Genomic DNA, 20,819 nt, shown 5'->3' with positions numbered 1-20,819 from the left:
ATAAAACATGTATATATAAGATGCACTAAATCTATACATTTGTTGTATCATTCAAGGTCATAAACCTAAATACTCTGCTTTATGACAGATGTAAGGATTTCCATGCTGTCTACTGCCAATTCACCCAATGGAATGTAACAATATGGTACTGCGTCCAGCACTTCTCTGCTGCAGGTTAAATATCTTAATTGCAAGGAGGTCCTTCTTCAAAGAACCCAGGGGACCAGAAGACCAAGGACTTCAATTCAATACTCACTCAAAGAGCACTGCTACAGATAGAGGAATCTTGTAAGATATATCTTTTGGGAAGAATATCTGTACAGAGCAGCATTTGACCAGCCTCTGGTCTAGCCTGGGGTCAGTGCTAAGCGCCACCTGGAATATGAGCAACTGAAGCTCTCGGAGGAAGTGACCCCAAGCCAAGGCCTCTCAGTCCCCAACTGAAAGACACATAGCTACCCTGTGCTAGAACTGACTTCCCCTGGGAGAGCAGAAAACTCGTGAAGGAAGCCCCCATGCTATAGGACCTCAGCCCATCTGCAATGAGAGCACTAACCCAGGCAGCAGTCCCGTTGGTGTGGTGAGGCAGCAGCCAGGGGTGGACAGAAGGAAAGTCCTTAGTGCCTGCCGGCCTCAAGCCTCACATAACCCTCCCTCAGTGCCCCTCGCCCGCCACCGCTGTCTCCTCCACCAGCTCTACCTCACTGACATTCCCAGCTCCCTAAGGCCCCTTCCCACGGGCCAGCGATACAGAGCCCGTCTCAGACTGCAGAATTCAGACGGGTCGTGGTCCTGGGTCCTCAGCGTAGGACCACAGCCCCTCGCTCAGAGTGTCCTTCTGCCTATTGGTCACCCCAAGTGCCACACTCCTGTGAGCCAGCATCGTATGCCCTCCAGAGCTAATTATAGGTCAGTGAGCTAGCAGGCCGGGGGGTGGGGGGGTGGGGGTGGGGGACAGATGGTGACTTCTGTGGTTGCCATACACACTTCTCTCTCCCTCTGACCCCACTCCCGCTCCTCCATTTCTTCCAGTTGCTTATGTAGGACCCAGACTCTGGGGCAGATTTTTCTCTCTCAGTCTTTCTTACTCCTCATTTCCAGCACACACATTTGCACAAACACACACATGCACACCATGCATGTGTACACACACACACACAACCTCTCTACACTGCTCAGTCAGCACAGCACACCTTGTTCACAGAGCCAATCCTCTGCCAACTTTGTACAATACAGCTCTTTGAGGCCCAGGGGGGAGTATTTCTGGCATAACAAGGCCCCAGCTAACTTCCCTATACTTTCAAGCCCCTTTGGCACCCAGCTCCCTGGCCCTCCTGACCCCTTCCCCCTCACCTCATCACCACCCCAGCCCAACTACCCATCTTCTCCCCCCGCTCTAGCCTTACTATCCTCAGAGGCTCAGAAAGGTCCCACAGCAAACCTCATAACTCTTTCCAAGGCTAAGATCTCAACCATCAACTCCGAGGGGACCCGGGAGCCTGCCTGTCCCGCTCTGCCCCTCCATCCCTCCTTTACTAGCTGGGGCAGAGCTCACGTACTGACACCATGACATGCTCAGCAGCACAGGCCCAAACACCTCCAGATGAGAAACTCCCCCACAGCAGCCTCCCATACCCACTCATTTTCCAGAGATGGGGGTCTCCCACTACACAGTGTCCAAGGCCGCCGCAGCCCTGACAGCCAATGTGCTATCCCTCATCTCATTACTTGGAGACATCATTCATCTTGGGATGCCTCCTCAGATCGTAGCACAAAATCTAAGAAAAGAGCCAATGAAAATCATTCAAGCTGTCATTTTTTACTAAAGACTGTATGGCCAGTTAACCGTGATGGGGATTCTGTGGGATGAAATCCGGTTGGGGTCTTTTTTTTTGCCAGTCCGCTAGCAATGTAACTAAATTGTATACAGGAGGGTGGTGCCTAATACTCGTGCCTACTTCAGGTACCGTTTATCTGCTCCATGGCCCTAAACTGCTTTTAGATGACCAAGTAGCTAGCATGGTGCCCGGCACGTAGTAGGTGCCCAATAAATGTTTGCTCAATATTGAACCAAGTACCAAATGTCAATCCCAACAACTCTGGAAAGGACTGCAGGGAGTCCCTGAAACCTGGCTCCTGGAGGAGCCTCCTCAGGCTCACACCAGGAGGGAATCGTCAGGCTAAGCACGGCCCCTTTAACCACTTGCTGTCCACGAACAAGTACTCAAGAGCTGCCTCAACTCTCCCCCTCTCCAACACATCTCTCTTCAAAGGTGACATCAGCACCTAGTGGCACTTAGTCCTAGATCGCTCCTCCTTCTCAGAGAAACCACCTACAACACATTTCCAAGTCCTCCAGCCCGACCTCCCTTCTATACCCACCAGAAAACCCTCAACATCCGTGCCGGGAAATACCCCTACTGTGTTCACGAACCGGCCCCGCACCCCCACCCCACCCCAGGTTCAGGAATCTCTATGACGAACGTCTTTTCCTGTTGCGCCCACCCTCATCCCCACCCCCACCCAGGCCTCCTCGGGCTGGCCATTCCTTCCACCCCACCGCCCCAGCACTGCGGAGATGGGGGGCATCTCTGGTATGGCCTGACACCCTGACAGTTCCAGGAATGCAGAGCTGAAGATAGTACCCAAGGGCGTAAAGAGGCACGCGGGAAGGATGAAGACCCCCGGGAAGAACCAAGACCTCAGCCTCTCACAAGCGCTCGCCCAAAGGAGCAGAGTTGGCCCCCAAGCCCAGAGGCGCTTTTGCTCTGACTCCTGGAGAGGATGTGGGGGCGCAGTCCACACGGCTGCCCCCTCCCAGGAAGCCGATGGAGCGGAGGGCGAACTCTACACCCTCCCTGCAAAACGGGCATCGTCCCCCATCCTCATTCCCAAGGGCACAGGGCACAGCAAAGGCGAGGGGCGACGAAACCCGCGCCCCGCAGAGACACATCCAGACCAGAAGAGGCTGTTTCCCAAGGCGCACTAACAGAGACTCCTCCTCAAACTGTGCAGGGGAGCTGGAGCTGGGGAGAGGGGAATCCTTTCCCGCGGAGTGGGCTGTGGGCGCTCACCTGCGTGGAATCGCCGAAGGCCCAGCGGCAGCAGGGCGCCGCCCCCGACCTCGGCAGCGCGAGGCGTCCTAGAGGCAAGCGCGCAAAGGTAGCTGCAGCCTCCGCCGCCCAGGACCCGGCCTCTAGGACCCGCCCCCTTCCTCCGCGGATACCCCGGCCCCACCCCCCAAGGGCGGGGCCTGGCCGCCTCTCCCGAGGCCACGCCCCCCACACCCGGGCGCTCCCTAGACCCGGTTCACACGTGACAAGGGCGCTGCTTTGATGCTGTGCGCCATCTTGGTTGGGTCTGAGAGGGCAGGGCCAGCATTGAATCTGGTAGGTGTTTAGGCCTTAGGACTGGGAAGGCAGAGTGCATCCTACCCGCTTCGAGTCTAACCTGCCCCCTAAGTGGCCAGTCGTCTGTCATCTTTCACACCTGTTCTCTCCCACACACTTTTAAAAGGAGAAACTGGAAACCCTCATACTCTTCATATAGCATGTGCTTCAGTAAAGTGTGACTTGCTTTTAGGCATGTGACTGTCCTAACACTGTTACTATAAAATGAAGTGTTTGTCTATGATACATACATCCTATGAAAACATGCTCATATGCCAAAATTCTGACAAATTTGAGCTAAACCTATTTTTCTGAATTGCTCCCTTTCCCTGCCCCCGTGGCTATTACTGTATCTTTCCCATCTGGCCTGTTAAGTTTCATTACAGTGCCTACACAAATCCTTTACAAATACCCCATAAACACTGCTGTAAGTGTGAAAAACTGGTGAGGTTTTTGGGTTTTTCTTTTTTGGTTTTTCGAGACAGGGTTTCTGTGTAGCCCCGGCTGTCCTGGAACTCGTTCCGTACACCAGGCTGGCCCGAACTGAGATCCACCTGTCTGTGTCTCTGCCTCCCGAGTGCTGGGATTAAAGGTGTGAGCCACCACCGCTCAGCCTCGAAGAACTGTTCTTTTCCTGCAATGTGCAGTTACAGTTCTATGCATATCATCCTGTAACAGCAGCATCCTGTAGAGGCCATAGCTGAGCTCAATTAACACAGCCTTTCATTCATTTTCTCCCAATATAGTCAACATATTCTTTGCATCCTTAGAGAAAGGCAAGGAAATTAATTCCGATGGGGCTTGGGAAAAGCTAAATTTGTATTATTTTTTTGACCTTCTGAACAAGAACGTATATACCATATATATGTATGTATATGTATATATGTGTGTGTATAAATATACATATACATTTTAAGAAGTGAAAAGTACTAGTTTTTAAACCTAGAGTCTACAAAGTTCCAGTTGTTCTCCAGATGGTCTAGTGCTTACCAAAAGGCAATCCTTGAGACTCTCCAGATCCCTTCATTAACAAAGCATGAATAATGCCAGAAAAAGCCAATGCTGAGGAAGACTGAAGCCATGGTAACCATGAAGAATCATTTTACCAAGTGTTGGCAATGTGTTAAGAACACAGTAGAGGCAGTAACTTCAAAGGCAGACTATAGTATCTATCATCATACCAAGGAGTTTGGCACAAAAACTCAGAAGTTGAGCCAGAAAACAATTATTAAGCCACATTTATTTCACCCCTTAAGTAATCTAAATGGGAGACACACACCCTCAAGGACAACGTCCCCCGGCTCGGGGCATCGTTGTTCAGGGAACTCCAAACTGTGCTTCTTTTCTTCCGCTTCAAAGAGACAACTTTTGATTGCAGAGATCTGTGGAGGGCTCACTGTCCTTGGGTTTCTTGCTTTTGTTAATTTAGTACCCAAATTCTGGTTGTCGGTTTTGTTGTTTTTTTTCTAACTGACCCAGTCTCACTTTCTGTTCAACGTTAGTATTCCTCTGAGTGTGGGGTAAGGCTAGCAGTCAGCAGCAGTATTAACAGACGCTTCTCAAGAATCTTCTTTAAATAGCATGGGGCAATGAGAGTGATTAAAAAACCAACATACTAACTTAGCAGTTTAGCTCACAAAAGTATCTACCTCACAATATTTTTCAGTTTAAAGAATATTGTCTTTGTCATGTCTGGTGACTCACACTTATAATCCCAACACTCCGGGTGGCTAAAGAAAGAGGATTAAGTTCAAGGCCAGCCTGGGCTAGCTACACAGCAAGACCTGTCTCAAGAAGACTCCTTTTTGTGGGGCAGGGAGGCTGGACTGTGGTGCTAGGGGCTGGACTCAAGACCTGAGTATAAGAATACTGTCTTACTGCCTACCTCTTGCCACATCCAGGGGGAGAGGAGACAACAAAGGTTGCTTCTTAGCAAAAGAATAAACAAAAAGCCCACCCATGATCCTTTTCTCAGAGCATGCCAGTGACAGTCAGAACTTTGACCAAAGGAGGGTGTCAACGTTTCTGTATGACAGAAGACAGGCTCATCAAAGTACACAGGATGATTTTAAAAAAGAAAAACAAAGGTTGCAAAGCACAGGACAGGGCAGAGAAAAGCCACTAAATTGCTTCCAGTTTAAGGCTGGTTTCAACATGCAATGCATTTTTTGAAAATGACCGTTAGCATAATAAAGGCTTTCTAACAAACATCACAATTCTTCCTACACTCTTTTGTTTTACCTTTCAGTTAATGCATATCTATCTGAAAGATTCAAACTAACTCATTCTTTTACTCCTTTTTACCACTATGTACCACAAGAGGAATGACTGCCTTTGAAGTTGTGGTACAGCAAAAAAGACACGGGTCAGAATCCTAGCTCTGCATGTACCAGCAGTTCTGGCCTTGGGTAAGTCAATGATTCAGCTTCTCAACCATAGAATGGGAAGACACAAGGATCAGAGACACAATGTATAAAGTTCTTAGAACAGTACCAGGGGCACATAATCATTACCATCACTATCAGTCTCATGCAATAAAACAAAAACCCAAAATACAAAATCAGCAAAACAATCAATATTCATGTAATAAATATCCGAAAAGCATTTTTTTTAAAAAGATGCACAAGTCAATCTCGTAAGATTCTGACAACCCTGTCACCTGCTTTATTTCTGGAGAAGGGTAAAGGGAAAAGAAAAAAATATTCACTTGAATTTGAGGAGCAGCAACAATGGAGCAACCATTTTAAACCTCTGGGTTCCTCTGATCCACAGGGAAAACTTCCTTGCTTGAATAGTCAGAGTTTAATTTCTCCCTAGCACAAGATCAACCATTTTTGTTGAGATGAAAGAATAAACCAACTCAACAGCACCAATGGGGGTTTAACACAGAAAATGAGGCCAGGTTTCTCCTTTCAAATATGCAAAGTTTACATTAAAATGTATATAAATCATAGCTGGCTTTCCTCTTGATTCAACCTTCCCACCTCCTGTAACAGGAGCCCCAGGAACCCAAACAGCATGTGCATCACTGATCAGATATACAATCCAGCTGCCCCTCCAAACAGCATCTGATTACTAACGGACTGGACTGGAAGCTGTCCCAAGGGATGGGAAGCAGCAACTATGCTCTCAGGGAGAACGGATACTGCGGATGCCACCAGTCAAAGAGCCGAACACTGTGTACTGGGTCCAGGACGACTTGCACACCCTGTTCACTGCGCAGATTCTGACCACCTCGGACAGGAGAATCTTGGAACACCAATCTCACTCGGTGATGCCGCATGTCTGTACTCACATTAATAGTAAACTACAAGAGAAAGGCACATTCAGCGTTTAAGTTAAGTTTAAATGTGTGTAGTATTTAATTTAACCTTGGTTTCTTTGTGCTCTCCTTGACTGCTCTACACATAATACACCTTAGTTCAGTCTCAAGGTTCATCTCTTAAGTTATGATACCAATACATTTGTAAAGACATAAAAGGTTCAGGGTGATTTTTATAAGGGTTTTTATGCTTTATGTATCTAACATGTTAAAGGGCCTTACAGATAAATAACTTAAGATCAGTGCACACACTCTATCACAAAAGCCATTTAATTGTGTTATACATATAGAATAAAGATAGAATTCTGATAAGATACTGATGAACAAGTCAAGTACGAAACTTAATACATGAAACCTAAGCCTGACCCCATTTTTTTGTAAAATAAACCAAAAAAACTCCAAATATTTATATGTAGGCTTATACAGAATTAGTATGACATATATGGATTATGAATAACAGCAAGATCATTAATTTGGCTTAACATGAAAGGAGGGAGAGGTGCCTATGATAAAAATAGTATTATGACACAATTTCAACTACAGAAAATTAACTACAAGAGGGTAATTACTTGAACATATAAACAGACACACTTGAGAAACCCAGATACTAAATGTAAAGCAAAGGATAATCAGACTACAACCCACAGCTCCAGAGAAGCTAGAAAACAAGGAGGACCCTAAGAGGAATGTACAGATCACCTTGGGAAGGAGAAGCAGGAGATCTCCATGAGTAAACTGGGGATGGGGGGGGAGGGGGGGAGGGGAGGGGATGGGGGATGAAACATGAGGGAACAGGATGGTCGAGTTGGGGGAGGGATGGAGTGGGAGAACAATGAAGAGATCTTGATAGAGGGAGACATCATGCGGTAAGGGAGAATAAGGGAGAAACCTGGAGCTAGGGAAATTCCCTGGAACCCTTAAGGACAACCTCAGACTAGACTACTAGCAATAGTGATGAGGGTGTCTGAACTGGCCTACCCTGGTAATCAGATTGGTGAATACCCTAACTGTCATCATAGAGCCTTCATCCAGTAACTGATGGAAACAGATGCAGAGATCCACAGCCAAGAGATGGAAGAGGGATTATATGAGCGGGGGTGGGGGTGGGGGGCGGCATGAAGATCATGATAGGGAAATCTAGAGATAACTGAACCAAGCTCAAAGGAACTCACAAACTTTAGACTGACAGCTGTGGAACCTTCCTGGGACCAGACTAGACCCTCTGCATGTGGGAGACAGTTGTACAACTGGGTCTGTTTGAGGGGCCCCGGCAATGTGTCAGAATCTATCCCTGGTGCATGAGCTGGCTTTCTGGATCCCATTACCTATGGTGGGTGGGACATCTTGCTCATCCTTGATGCAGCAGGGAGGGGCTTGGACCTGCCTCAACTGAATGTACCAGGCTTAGCTGTCCCTCCATGGGAGAATTTACCTTTTTGGAGAAGGGGATGGGGGGGAGTGGAAGAAGGCATGAGAGGGGGATCTGTGGTTGGTAAATGTAAAATGAATAAAAAAATTACAAAAAAAAAAAAAAAAAAGAAACAATCCCCAGAAGGTTAACTGTAGTTACAGGAGAGTGGCAGGCTGAGTCAACTCTACTTTCTCAATAAATTTATCCATTATTTACATTCTTCATGATACACACATTATCTATCATTAAAAAATTAAGTTTTTTCATTATAGAGAGGAACTCCACACATCTCTGAACACAAGCCTAAGGCACACAGAGGACAAATGGCAAAGAACATAAACTTTCTGGATGCCTAACCAAATAAGTATTTTTAAAACATGCAAAGTATAAGCTACAGGCACATATATTATTTACTCCTCTAACTACTGGCCACGTTCTGAAGAATCAGAGCATCACACAAGGACAGAGCTGGTTCTCCTCTAGTTTAATATTCCATTATGGCAGCACATGAATGCCCAAGGTCCTGACAGTGCTCATGTGTGTGTTTACCAGTGTTCCCTTCAGGACACCATCACTGCACATACAGGAAGATGTGAAAGCCTTCCTTTTCTTACAGGGAGACAGGCAAAACATCCTCAGATATAATTACCTTCTCCCCATATCTGTCTGTCTTTCTAATATGCAAATCTGATTTCAGACTTTGTTTTGTTTTTATCTGGGAAGTGTTTTTTTTTTTTTTTTTCTTTTGTGGGTTTTTTTTTGGCTTTGGTGTGTGTGCAGCCAGTTGATGGGGGAGAAGGGGTACGACCATGTATTATTCTGGTTTTAATTTGGGGCTTTATTATTCTTCAGAGATTTCTTCTTAATAGTTAAATCTACAAATCCTTTTTCAAACTCCAAATACAATGCGAATCTATAGAGGAGCTGAATCCCCACTTACCAAGGTAAATATCATCCCCATGACAATAGGAATAAAGATGAAATTGAGGGTGGTGACCTGCAGCAGGCAGCAGTCCTGGTCAGGGTTGGTGTGAACATCCTCATATTGAATGGGTGGTTGCAACCGTTCTGTACACTTGCTCTTTAATCTAGGGGACTAAGGAGGACTAAGTATTAATCTAGAGGGTCAGAGGAAAGATGTGTGCTCTTGAATGCTGTGGGGGAAAGTCCAATAGGTAAACTAAAGTTAGTAAGGTAAAAAGTTTCTGTCATCTCCTCTTTGTACTCATACTGGTTTCTATGCAGAGATCAAAGACAATCTACCTGTTAAGAAAGGGGAAAGAGCATGTTTACATTAGTAAATACAGTCATGGGTTTGTATTTCAGTTAGATAATATTTCCACCACCAGACAGTAAGTGGCTCTAGCAGCCATTCTCTAATATTTGAAGAACTGCAAATTCCATGGGATTTGTCAGGCTTCAAAGAGTATCTGCTGCAGAAAAGGGGCAGATGCAGAATCAACCTCCAGATTCCAGGAACCCTGGGACAGGATTCAGCAGTCTCAGGACAAAAGGAGCTCTCAGCATCCCACTCCCTGCAGTAACTCTAGTCTCCTGTCCCATTCCTCCACTGCTAGGGCTTCCCTTAGTGCAGAGGGGTCTAGTTGACATCACAGACTGCGAGTTCCTTACAAAGACATGGAGTCAGATTTCTTCACAAGAACCATGTTTTTAGAAATAAATGAAGAGGGAAGTACGATACCCGACTTGAGTAAAAACTCTGTGGGGCTAGCAAGACGGCCCAGCAGTGAAAGTGCTGCCATGCCTGTCATCAAGAGAAGGACAAGTAGTCGGGCTGCGCTGGCACACACCTTCACTCGGAGACAGAGGCAGGCAGATCTCCGAGTTCAAGACCAGCCTGGTCTACAGAGTGACTTCCAGGACAGCCAAGGCTACACAGAGAAACCTGCTGAACCATCTCACTAGCCCAACTATCTTAAATGTTTGACCAAAAGGGTATGTAAATAATTTCAGTACATAACTAAAATGTTCCCCCTTTTCCTAACTTTTAAATATTTACACACATAAAAAGCTCTTATATACACACTCAACCACTGATTATTTTGCCATGATTTATCTTCCTTCCTTCCTCTCATTTTGTTTTGTTTTTTAAATTATAATTACGCATGCCTTTAATCCCAGTACTCAGGAGGCTTGGTCATCAGGGAGTAGCACTCACTACTTGGGAGGGATTAGGAGGTGTGGCTTTATTGGCGTGGGTATGGCCTTGTTGGAGGAAGTGTGTCACTGGGTATGGTAGTTTGAATGTAACTGGCCCCGTAATCTCATAGGGAGTGGCAGTATTAGGAGGTGTGGCCTTGCTAGAGGAAGTATGTCACTGTGGGGGTGGGCTTTGAAGTTTCCTATGCTCAGAATACTGCCCAGTGTGTCAGTTGACTTCCTGTTGCCTGCAAGATGTAGCACTCTTAGCTCTAGCACTGAATCTGCCTGTATGTCACGATGCTCCCCATCAAGATGATAATGGACTGAACTTCGGAAACTGTAAGTGAGCCACCCCTATTACATATTTTCTTTATGAGTTGCCATGGTCATGGTGTCTCTTCACAGCAATAAAAACCCTAACTAAGGTACTGGGGGTGGGCTTTGAGGTTTCAAAAGCCCAAGCCAGGCTTAGTGTCTCTCTCTTCCTTCTGCCTGAGATCCAGATGTAGAACTCTCGGTACTTTTCCAGCATTATGTCTGTCTGCATGCTACCATGCTTCCCATCATGATGATAATAGATTAAACCTCTGAAGCTATAAGCAAGCCCCAATTAAATGCTTTCTTTTATAAGAATTGCCAATGTCATGGTGTCTCTTCATAGCAATAGAACACTGACTAAGATACTATGCGTATGTAATATTCCTTAGCTGCCCACAAAAAGTGGATAAAGGTAGGGGTGGGATGTGTGAGGATAGATGTGTGTGCAAGTGCACGTGGAAGCCAGTGAGCTCCAGCATTCTGCCCATTTCCACCTGCCCAGCACTGAGCTTATGGAAGCAAACCATCACATCAGTTTTTACGTGAGTTTTGGGGAGCCAAATTCAGATCCTCACGCTTGTGACAAGTGTTTTATCTACTGAGCTACATTTACACACACACACACATACACAACACACACACACACAACACACACACACACACATCTTTTATAGCTCTGTTCTCTGATCTGTGAATCTGTCAAGGTTTATCTTGGGTAACAACCCAAAGTTGTTATTCTTTTTTTTCCTCCAATATAAAATAGTTCCCACCAGGCATGGTGGCCAACACTTTAATCCCAGAACTCAAGAAGAGGCAGGTGGATCTCTGTGAGTTAGAAGCCAGCCTTGACTATAAAGAGAGTTCTAGGACAGCCAGGGTTACACAGACAAACCCTGTTTCAAGTAACTGAAAATAAGAGTTCCCTCAAATTTATTTTGAAATTTAATCTACTGTCATATAAGAAATGGAGCCTTTAGAAGGTAATGATGTCATAAGGACTCCTCATGAATGAGACAAAGGCTCTTATTAAAAATCCCAGTACTTGGGAGGCAGAGGCAGGTGGATCTCTGAGAGTTCGAGGCAGTCTGGTCTACAGAGTGAGTTCTAGGACAGCCAAGGCTACACAGAGAAATCCTGTCTCAAAAAAAAAAAAGAAAAAGAAAAAAAAAAAAAAAAAAAAAAAAAAAAAAAAAAAAAAAAAAAAAAAAAAAAAAAAAAAAAAAAAAAAGAAAGAAAGAAAAAAAAAAAAAGGTAGGAGGGCTTTCAAATGGATTCAGGCCCTTTTAGCCTTCCACCACAGCTATGTGAGAACACACAAGGTACAATGAGGCACCATCTTGAAAACAGAGGGACCAGAGCCTCATCACAGAACATGCAAGTACCCTAATCCTGGATTTCCTGGCCTCCAGAACTATGAGGAAATTAATTTCTATTCTTTATAACTAACCCAATCTCTGGTACTTTGTTATGGCAGCACAAAAGGATTAAGACATGGTGAAACTCATTAAATAAGGTATCTGAAGGGATGCAGCGATGTCTCAGCAGCTAAGAGCCCTTGCTATTCTTGAAAGGGACTCAGGTTTGGTTCCCAGTACCCACAAGGAGACTAACAACTGCCCATAACTCCAATGCCAGGGAATGTGACCCCTTCTTCTGGCCAACACAAGTACCAGAAATACACAGTGCAATGGATCCATGCAGGCAAAACACCCACAAGACAAGCCAGACATGGTGCATGCCTGTAATCTGAGCACTTGAGCAACGGAAGCAGGCAGATCCCTCTAGTCTGAGGCCAGTCTGGTCTACATGGCCAAGTGTCAAGACAGCCAGGGATATGTAGATACATAGACTGTGTCTCAAAAAAAAAAAAAAAAAAAAAAAAAAAAAAAAAAAAAAAAAAAAAAAACACCTCATAAAAATAAAAAACTCTTAATTTTAAGTGGGTGTGCATAGTGGTTTGAACATATGAATATAGTGCCCTAAAAGGCCAGAAGAGGGTATCAGATGCCCTAGAACTTAAGTCCTCTATAAATGCAAAACTCTCTTACCCTGAGCCACCCAGCCCTAATAAACAATCTTTAAAAAAATTAAATCTATAAAAATATAGAGACAAAAAGAAGAACACATGCCTGTTTTTTGAACTTGAAGTTGAACTCCCACATTGGTTCTTGTCTGTTCCCAACAATCTTTCTGCACCAGAAAAGTAAGCACTGTAAAAAAAGAAAAAATAAACTATGGGAATGACATTAAAACACATTATTAAGTAACAAAAAAAAAATTAGTAAGCAAAACTATCTCTGACAGCGCTAAAGCCAAGTACAGCTGTGATGCGGAGGACCGGCTTTGGTGCCCAGGCCGACTTGACACCAGTACACCATGAAGACGGTCACAGTGCTACCAAAGGAGGAGAGGGACCAATACAAGTCAACCTCGGAGGCTTGCTAAGATCAACCCTATATTCTCCTCTTTAAAGACAGAAGTATGTCTCGACAGTGCGGGGCATTTCTCTGATTCAACAGCCACTGCTCTTCATTAAAATATAAAGGCAGCAAGTAGCCACCAGGCAAGATGGTTAACAAGGCCACAAAGCAGGCAAGGAGGGCTAGCCCTATAACAGGAACAAGCCACTCAGGACCTTCTGGAAACAGACAGCTGTTATGGAAACCAATGAGCTAAGCTGAATTCAGTCTAAAGCAAGCCCCTCAGTGAAGGAAGTCAGGCTACAGCTAGGGTTAAGCACAAGAAGTGAAGTACCTCCCAGGGTACGGGGGTGGGTCGTCCGCCGTGCCAGCTGTCCTGCCTCCAGACATGCCCTGTACGTCCTGCTGCTCCACCAAAAATAATGGGCTTGGCTTTTAGGGGAAAACACTTCGGCTGCCATCACAACGGCTCCAGTGTCCCACACAAGCTATGCTACTGAAAAGAGAGAGAGGGGATCAAATACAAAAAGCTGGCGTCCGGGAAACGGGACAACTTCCTTTAGGCATGCTGGCAACTGAGTGCCATGCAGTTACAGGCACGTAAGTGGTGAGGCCATGCACCAGGCATCTGCCACTACAGGACCCATATCCTCTTCAGAGGATCTCTACCAAGACAAAAAGAGGCTGCCAGGTAGCCTGTGCTCACTACCTGGAGTAAGAGCTTATTTTTCAATCCACTTTGGCTTCATAATCTACTTTTTAAAAAGACACAGTAATAGGAATATAAAGATATGGGTAGTTTCGAACTTGAGCAGTAGCCCTTGCATTGGGCACTGGAGCCGCTAAGATGTGTCAAGCATGAGGAGTTTGCCCAGTCAATGCTGCCCTATTCCATACCTGGCATGGTTAACTCTGTCACGATTACCACTCTCCTGGTAGTTAATCGGATGGATAGTAGTAAATGCTCCTGGGGAGGAAGACACTGCAAACGTGAGATGGGATACTGTCCACTCACATTACAGGCAGAAGCAGCTTCAGGGTGAAAGTCTACTCATGCAGCACACTACTCCTGCCCTAAATCCATCAGCTAGCATTCTATGAAACAGACTTAGGTCCTGATGACCTCCATTGGTAAGTGTTGCAGAGGGGATCTTGGTTACCTTGAAATCAATAGTCCCTTTTACTTCCTGGAATTAATATAACCTTAGAGCTCAACTAGGAGAGAAGAATCATATAACGTCTATGAGCATAAAGTACAAGAGAACAGGAAGTGCTACAGAACGGACTGGAGTGGGTAGAGTTGTAATAATTACCTACAAATTCAAAAGATAAGCAAATTACACAGTATCAGTTGAGTAAGACAAAGGCTAAGACATCAACTTGCCTAAATAACCAAGACTACATTCATCTAGCTTGGTAAAGGTGTTCACCAGCGAGGAGAAATGGGTCAAGGACCAATAGACCTACTTATTATTCAGGATACCAGAAACATGAATACAGTGTAGGAATGTAAACTATGCAGAGAATTGTAAGATAAAAGCAGACTAAAACATAGGAAGATTTGGGAATCCTAAGATCCATGAATTGGAGTACCTTATTGTCTCTGAGACAAATCACCACAGAGCCTGGCAAGAGCCTGGCAGGGGGCTTACCAAGTAAAGACGACTATACCAGAATCCTTAAAGGAAGTCAAGAGTGAAGGGAAATCTCAGATGCCAAGGTTACTTTAGAAACAGGAAATCGGTTGAGTTGCTCATGCTCATTGAGTCATGACTAAGCACTTTTGTGAAAACTGTATATACACCCACCATTCAAATTCTACCCCTCCTAGGCCAAACTATCAAAACCATTCCATCTACACTGGTCAAAAGTACAGTGCATAAAAAGAAGTTAAAGAGACTAAGAAATACACTAAAAGCAAAAGAAAGCTTTAAAGAAAGGATAGCATAAACCAGCCCAGAACAGCAGAAATGTGTTGGGAGAAATGAAACTTCTGAATCCTGCAAGTTTATATTAGCCCCCTAATGCGTTGGGGCCAACAGCCCTCCCCATCAAGAAGCTACATACAAGCCATTGGAAGAGGCCCACCAGACAAGAGTCCATTAGCCAAACCCCAACAGCAATTTTCACTTACTTTGGAATTCTTTAGTGTGCTGGGAGTGCTTTCTGGAATGGCTGGATTCTTGGAGATTCGAGCAGCAAATGGTTCATACATATGGTACAGAGATCGGATCACACATGCCCGGAGACAGCGCAGCTTCTCCATGGACTCTGGTCGCAGCCGCAAAGGCAAAGAAGCATCCAGCGTGTAGTGCCTGAAACATGACACATGACTCCTACCAATATGTAACCTGTCTCTCCTGCTCTTACTCAGTCCCCCAGGACTCCTGGTTTCATGTGAACTTCGTTCCACTCTTCTGCTGCTGGGTACTAGCTTGCCTAGTTCTCACAAATACCATCACCATCTCCTTAAATTATAGATAGCTTTTCCTTCTTCATCTTGTAACCTTGTAGTTCTCCACCTTTTTTGGTTTAAATGTGGATTATTTCAGGGTCTACAAAATTACAAGCCTCCTAACTGATGATAGTGTAATGTACTTTAGTTGCTCAAAGAGAAGCTGTCCGGAGAAAAGCCACTGGGTTCCCTGTCAGACACCGCAGCAAATTCTCTATTCCCTGCCAACTTAGTACCCATCCTCATCACAGCTCTCCAGTATAAAGTCCACTACAGCTCTGTGCTCCACAGTAAAATCTAGCACTGCTACTGACCATGTAATAAGAGATACCTCTGAGGGGAAAATCAAAGTTCTTTCTGGGACCTGAAGCAATACTGCTTGCAAAAAAAAAAACAAAACAAAACAAAACCAGACACTAGCTGGGGTAAGGCGGCAGCCACTGGGAAGACAATCACCTTTGACAATCAGTAACGTAAGATTCAGAGAAGTATCAAGAAGTCCAAAGCTAGGGTCATGGCCAGGCATAGAGTAAAAGAAGTAAGAAGGGCCCATCGTCTTGGGCACAGCTCCAATCACAAACAGCAATGCACTCATTACAGAGAAAACACGGTGGCATCTGTGGTCGCACCTTCGGTACAACCTGGTCCAAAAGGCAGCGGTGCAAGTGACAGTCCACGCGTTCTTACAGATGAGGGAAAAGTTCACAATGTCCTCAGGACGGATATAGGAGGCCAGCAATAGCCAAACGTCCATAGGATACTCTTCTCCTCCGGCCCCGTCCAGGTCTTCTGAAACAGAAGAAGAACACTGTTCTGTGTTCTACTATTACACATACACCCAAAGATATTCACTTCAGTTCTCTCACAGCTTGTACATTTAAGAAAAGGCTTTTAAACAGGTTCAAGGAAGCCCCTCAGGCTGATGGCTTCTGATAATCCTAGCTGCTAAAATCTTCTATTAATGTTCTTAAGGCCTTTGTTGTGTGGATGTGCATGTATGTATACATTTTTGTGTGTGGACACATTTGTATATGGACACATGTGTGTGTGGAGGCCACAGCATGTCCTTCCATTACATTTCTACCTTATTTTTTGAGACAAGGTCTCTCCCTGAACCTGGAGCTCACCAACCAGGTAGAGAGGCTGGCCAGCAAGCCCCAGGAATCCTCTCTCTGCCTCAGTACTGCTGGGGCCACACTCCCACACTGCCACACTTGTCTTTTTAGATGAGTGCTGGGAATCGGGACGCATGCCCTCATGAATGGGTGCCAAGTGCTGTTTTTAAAGTTCCTCTGCGTATATTTTAACAATCAACTCCAATAATTCCTCAACAGAAATGAAGAAACTATTATTTGCTTTTTGTTTTTTGTTTTTGAGACAGGGTTTCTTTGTGTAGCCTCGACTATCCTGAAACTGGGCTGGCCTTGAACTCACAGAGATCCGCCTGCCTCTGCCTCCCGAGTGCTGGGATTGAAGGCGTGCGCCACCACGCCGGGTGAAGAAACCACTAAGCACACTGTAGATAAACAGACACTGGAGCTGAAGAGAGAGCTCAGAAATGAAGAGCACTTACTGCTCATCCTAGGGTTTCCACTGCTGTGGTAAATGAATACCATGACCAAAAGCAACATCAAGAGGAAGGGTTTATTTCCTCTTACAACTCTCAAGCCACAGTTCGACACGAAAGGGAGTCAGGGAAGAAAGTGAAAGAGAAGCCATGAAGAAGTGCTGTTCACTGATGTGCTCTTCAGGGCTCGCTCAGCCTGCCTTTTGTTTTATTACATTTGAATTATTTATGCCACAGAATGTGTGTGTGTGTGTGTGTGTGCGCGCGCGCATGTGTGTTGAGGTCAGAGACAACTTGTGGGTGTCACTTCTCTCCTTCCTGATGCGATCCCAAGGACTGAACTCAGTCAGCATGGGACAAGGACCTTTTCCAGCGGAGCCATTTCATCAGCCAGGACCATCTGACAGGGCAGCACCACTCATGATGGGTGGGCCAGGCCTTCCCAAACTGATCATCCATCAAGAAAACACACCACAGGCTTGCCCACGTGGCAATCTGGTAGGGACACTTTCTCAACAGGGCTTCTCTCTTGCCAAGTAACTCTACCTTGTGTCAAGCTGACAGAAACAAACAAACACAAAACAAAACAAAAAACCACAACCAGGACACTGCTCTTTCAGGGAACCAGTATGATTTTAGCACCACATCAAGAAACTGACAAATGCCTGAAATCCCAGCTCCAAGAACATGACACCCTTTCTGGCCTTCATGGGTTCCCATACAGACACAATTATTTAACATACATACACAGACACATAGATAGATACACACACACACACACACACACACACACACACACACACCTTTTTTTTTTTTTAATGAAGGGGCTGGAGAGAGAGCTCAGCAGTTAAAAACACTTACTACTCTTCCAGTTTGGTTCTCAGTGCCCATCAAGCCACTCATAACCACCTATAAACTCAGCTACAGGGAATCTAACTCTCTCTTCTGGTCTCTGCGAGCATGCAAACACAACAAATATTCATACACACACATAATAAAAAATAGTATTTTTTAAAGATACTACTTCATACCCATTATAATTTCATGAGTAAAATAATAATAAATGTTGGCAAGGATGTAGAGATAATACAATGTTCATATGCTATTGCTAAAAGTATCAAATGATATGGCCATTTTGATGACTCCTCAAAACTCAAACATAGAGCACCACACAATCCAAAAACTGCATGCCTACTTACTACCCATTAGTAATGAAACCATTTACCCACACAAAACTTATCCCTAAAGTTGCTTCACAATGCAAAATAGCCAAACACAAGGCAATAAAAATGAACTGTTAGGCCAGGCAGTGGTGGCACGTGCCTTTAATCCCAGCACTTAAGAGGTAAAGAGGACAGCAGATCTCTGTGAGTTCAAGGCCAGTCTGGTCTACAGAGGGAGTTCCAAAACAGCCAGAGCTACATAGAGAAACCCTGTCTCAAAAAACAAACAAACAAACAATTGTTGGTACATACTCTATATGGATGAACCTTAAACACATTAAGCCATGTGAAAGAAATCAGACCGCAAAGAGCATGTTATCATTCCATTTGTATGGAATGTCTCCAACAGGTCCATCTGCAGAGAATGACATTAGATCAGGTGGGGGCAGAAGCAGTGATGCTAACGGTTTGGGAATTCTTTTTGCAGTGATGGAAATGTTCTATACTTAGCTCAAAGACGGCAGAACAGCTGAGGAAGTAGTAAAATTGCTCAGTTATATACTTTAAAATACAAGTGACGCACACACATACATAATGACAAATTCATATTCAGTATCTTAAAAAACCTTTAAAAATTTTAAAGCATAAGTTAGAAAATTTCAAAAATGTACACACACGTACATATACAGACATAAGGAAATATATGTGTATATATAGATGTAAGAAAATAGACATATATATGTATATACATGTGTGTATAAATACACACACATATATAAACATCCCTAGCAGAATTAAGAAAGAGCAAAGTATAATAAAGGTAATTTTGGGGTTCTGGGAAAGAGGGGTATCACTGACAATAACTGGTACAGTAGTAGTATTATCACCTCTCAGAGCTCCCCTTAATTGGAAAGAACAGCATCAATCACCATAGACAGAGCTCGGGTCCTATGGAAAGCAAGCCCCATACCTTTGTGTCTCTTGCTTTTCTTTTTTCTGGAGACTGATCTTTCCTGAGTGCTTTCCTCCTGAGCGTCCATCTCGTCACTGCTGTCCATGACGTCACACGGCTCACCCACCCCCGAAAGAGCCTCCTCTGCGGGAACCTGGGAGGCTTCCAAGCCACACAGAGATTTTACTAGGAGAAAACAAAGAAAAAAAAATTAAATGCACCTGGTCCCATTCAAAAAATACTTAGGCAATGTATCAGCAACCATGGAGGAAAGAGGCAATGTTGAAGAATGCTGAGGACCTATAACAAAAGCTGAAACAAAATTGTAGCATTTTAATAACCATTAAAAAAAATGGAAACCAATTGGCAAATTGTTGGCAATCTAAAGTAGCAGAAACTGACTCCTTCAAAGTGCCAACTTCGGGGAAGGGTGCACAATTCACACACTGTGAGCCCTGCAGACAATAAAAGCAAAAGGTCGTCTAGTCTCATGCACCTCAACTCCGAAGAGCAATGGCTTCAGAGAAACAGGATCCAATTAAAGCCTTCCCCTGCACTGGAGACATGTGACATAAAATATAAATCTAAGAGATCCAACTGCAAAAATCTTGAAAGCAAGACAAAGGTGGCAAAAAGAAAATAATATGCCAAAGTAATGGATGTCAAGTGCACGGTAAAAGATACATAAACTACAAAAACAGAGGGACTGGTATCAAGACGTGACAGTGGAAAGTAATGTGTACACAGAGTTGCGTGGAATTCTGTTGTGGTTTTGTGGGCTGACTGTTCTTTTGAGACAGGATCTTACTATGTAGACTGCTGTGTAAACCAGGCTAGCTTTGAACTCAGAGATTCACCTGTCTCTGCATCCCCAATGTTGAGGTTAAAGGAATGCCTACCCCATCTGGTCACAAAGTTGTTTTTTAAATTCAAAGAGGAAACAAAATATGTCAGTTCCAGAATCTGCCCATCAGGGCTACACACACCCATCCCAGCCCCAACATGAGAAAGCAAACTGTGAAAGGAGCAAACACGCTCATGGCCAGATGCCCAAAGGGCTGCAAGAAAAACATCGGGGCAAAATTCTGGGAAAACACACCACCTAATGCTCTCTTAAGGGCTTGGGCATAAAGACATCCACGAAAACCTACCTTCCTGCTGAACGGCGTTGGCCACGGCTTTCTTGACCCGTCCAGACCTCACAACCGCCGGATCCGAGTTGGCATAATCCGCCACGGTCACTGAAACAGAGCACAGCGCCAGGGCCTCCTCAGACTCCGGGCAAAGTCTCCCCGGCCGGCCGCTCCCGGTGGAGTCTTTCCCCGCCAGACGCCGCTGCCCAGCCCCCCTCCGCCACCCGGCCCCGCCCCTTGCCCACCTCGGCCCGAGCAGGCGTCGTGGGCCCGGAACTTGAGCCGCTTCCCTCTCTTGGGCATGGCGACAGTGTCTAGATGAGGCCCACTTAGCTGGCCGGGGCCCCGGGCCATGTCTCGGCCCCGAGAGCCGGCTCCCGGAGCCGCGGAGCACTTCCACCCGGCTCCGCGGCCATCCCGCACCCAGGTCCGGGCTATCGCGATGATAAGCGAGGGCTCTGCGTCCCGTTGGCAGCCGATGCCCCTCTCGGGGAGCCAATCGCCTCCAGGCCCCGGTTACGTCATC

General features: G+C 45.2%; 2 protein-coding genes across 3 annotated transcripts in view; both read right to left on the bottom strand.

Annotated features, from left to right (window-relative positions):
* The window catches only part of Ppfia4 (PTPRF interacting protein alpha 4), a 48,473-nt gene extending 45,271 nt beyond the window's left edge, over nucleotides 1–3,202 (bottom strand). The window contains 1 exon segment of the mRNA XM_028876613.2: nucleotides 3,075–3,202. The gene's annotated coding sequence lies outside the window, so the exon portion shown is untranslated.
* Nucleotides 3,203–4,609: 1,407 nt separating this feature from the next.
* Tmem183a (transmembrane protein 183A) lies at nucleotides 4,610–20,784 on the bottom strand. 2 transcript variants are annotated; one of them, XM_028876615.2, is made up of 8 exons: nucleotides 20,539–20,784; nucleotides 20,312–20,401; nucleotides 19,179–19,346; nucleotides 16,108–16,264; nucleotides 15,158–15,338; nucleotides 12,733–12,813; nucleotides 9,063–9,218; nucleotides 4,610–6,696 (listed from the first exon to the last, which is right to left on the bottom strand). In XM_028876615.2, exons 1-8 carry the CDS (start codon nucleotides 20,645–20,647, stop codon nucleotides 6,511–6,513), a joined length of 1,128 nt encoding a protein of 375 aa, XP_028732448.1. In that variant the 5' UTR covers nucleotides 20,648–20,784; the 3' UTR covers nucleotides 4,610–6,510. The 2 variants fall into 2 exon arrangements, with proteins under 2 accessions (XP_028732448.1, XP_028732447.1); XM_028876614.1 differs by having other exon boundaries at nucleotides 16,108–16,267; nucleotides 20,539–20,783.
* Nucleotides 20,785–20,819: the final 35 nt, after the last annotated feature.

This window comes from Peromyscus leucopus, chromosome 15, assembly GCF_004664715.2.
Source record: "Peromyscus leucopus breed LL Stock chromosome 15, UCI_PerLeu_2.1, whole genome shotgun sequence".
Taxonomy (NCBI): Eukaryota; Metazoa; Chordata; class Mammalia; order Rodentia; family Cricetidae; genus Peromyscus; species Peromyscus leucopus.
This window is presented reverse-complemented; position numbering and strand designations above follow the sequence as displayed.

What these genes read in the sequence shown, in the direction of transcription:
- Tmem183a (XM_028876614.1), bottom strand. Translation starts at nt 20,647, where the DNA reads ATGGCCCGGGGCCCCGGCCAGCTAAGTGGGCCTCATCTAGACACTGTC. An exon ending in GAAAAGCAAGAGACACAAAG is followed by an intron (nt 16,268 to 19,178) that starts GTATGGGGCTTG and finishes CTTCTGTTTCAG; the next exon opens with AAGACCTGGACGGGGCCGGA. An exon ending in GCACACTAAAGAATTCCAAA is followed by an intron (nt 12,814 to 15,157) that starts GTAAGTGAAAAT and finishes CTTTTTTTACAG; the next exon opens with TGCTTACTTTTCTGGTGCAG.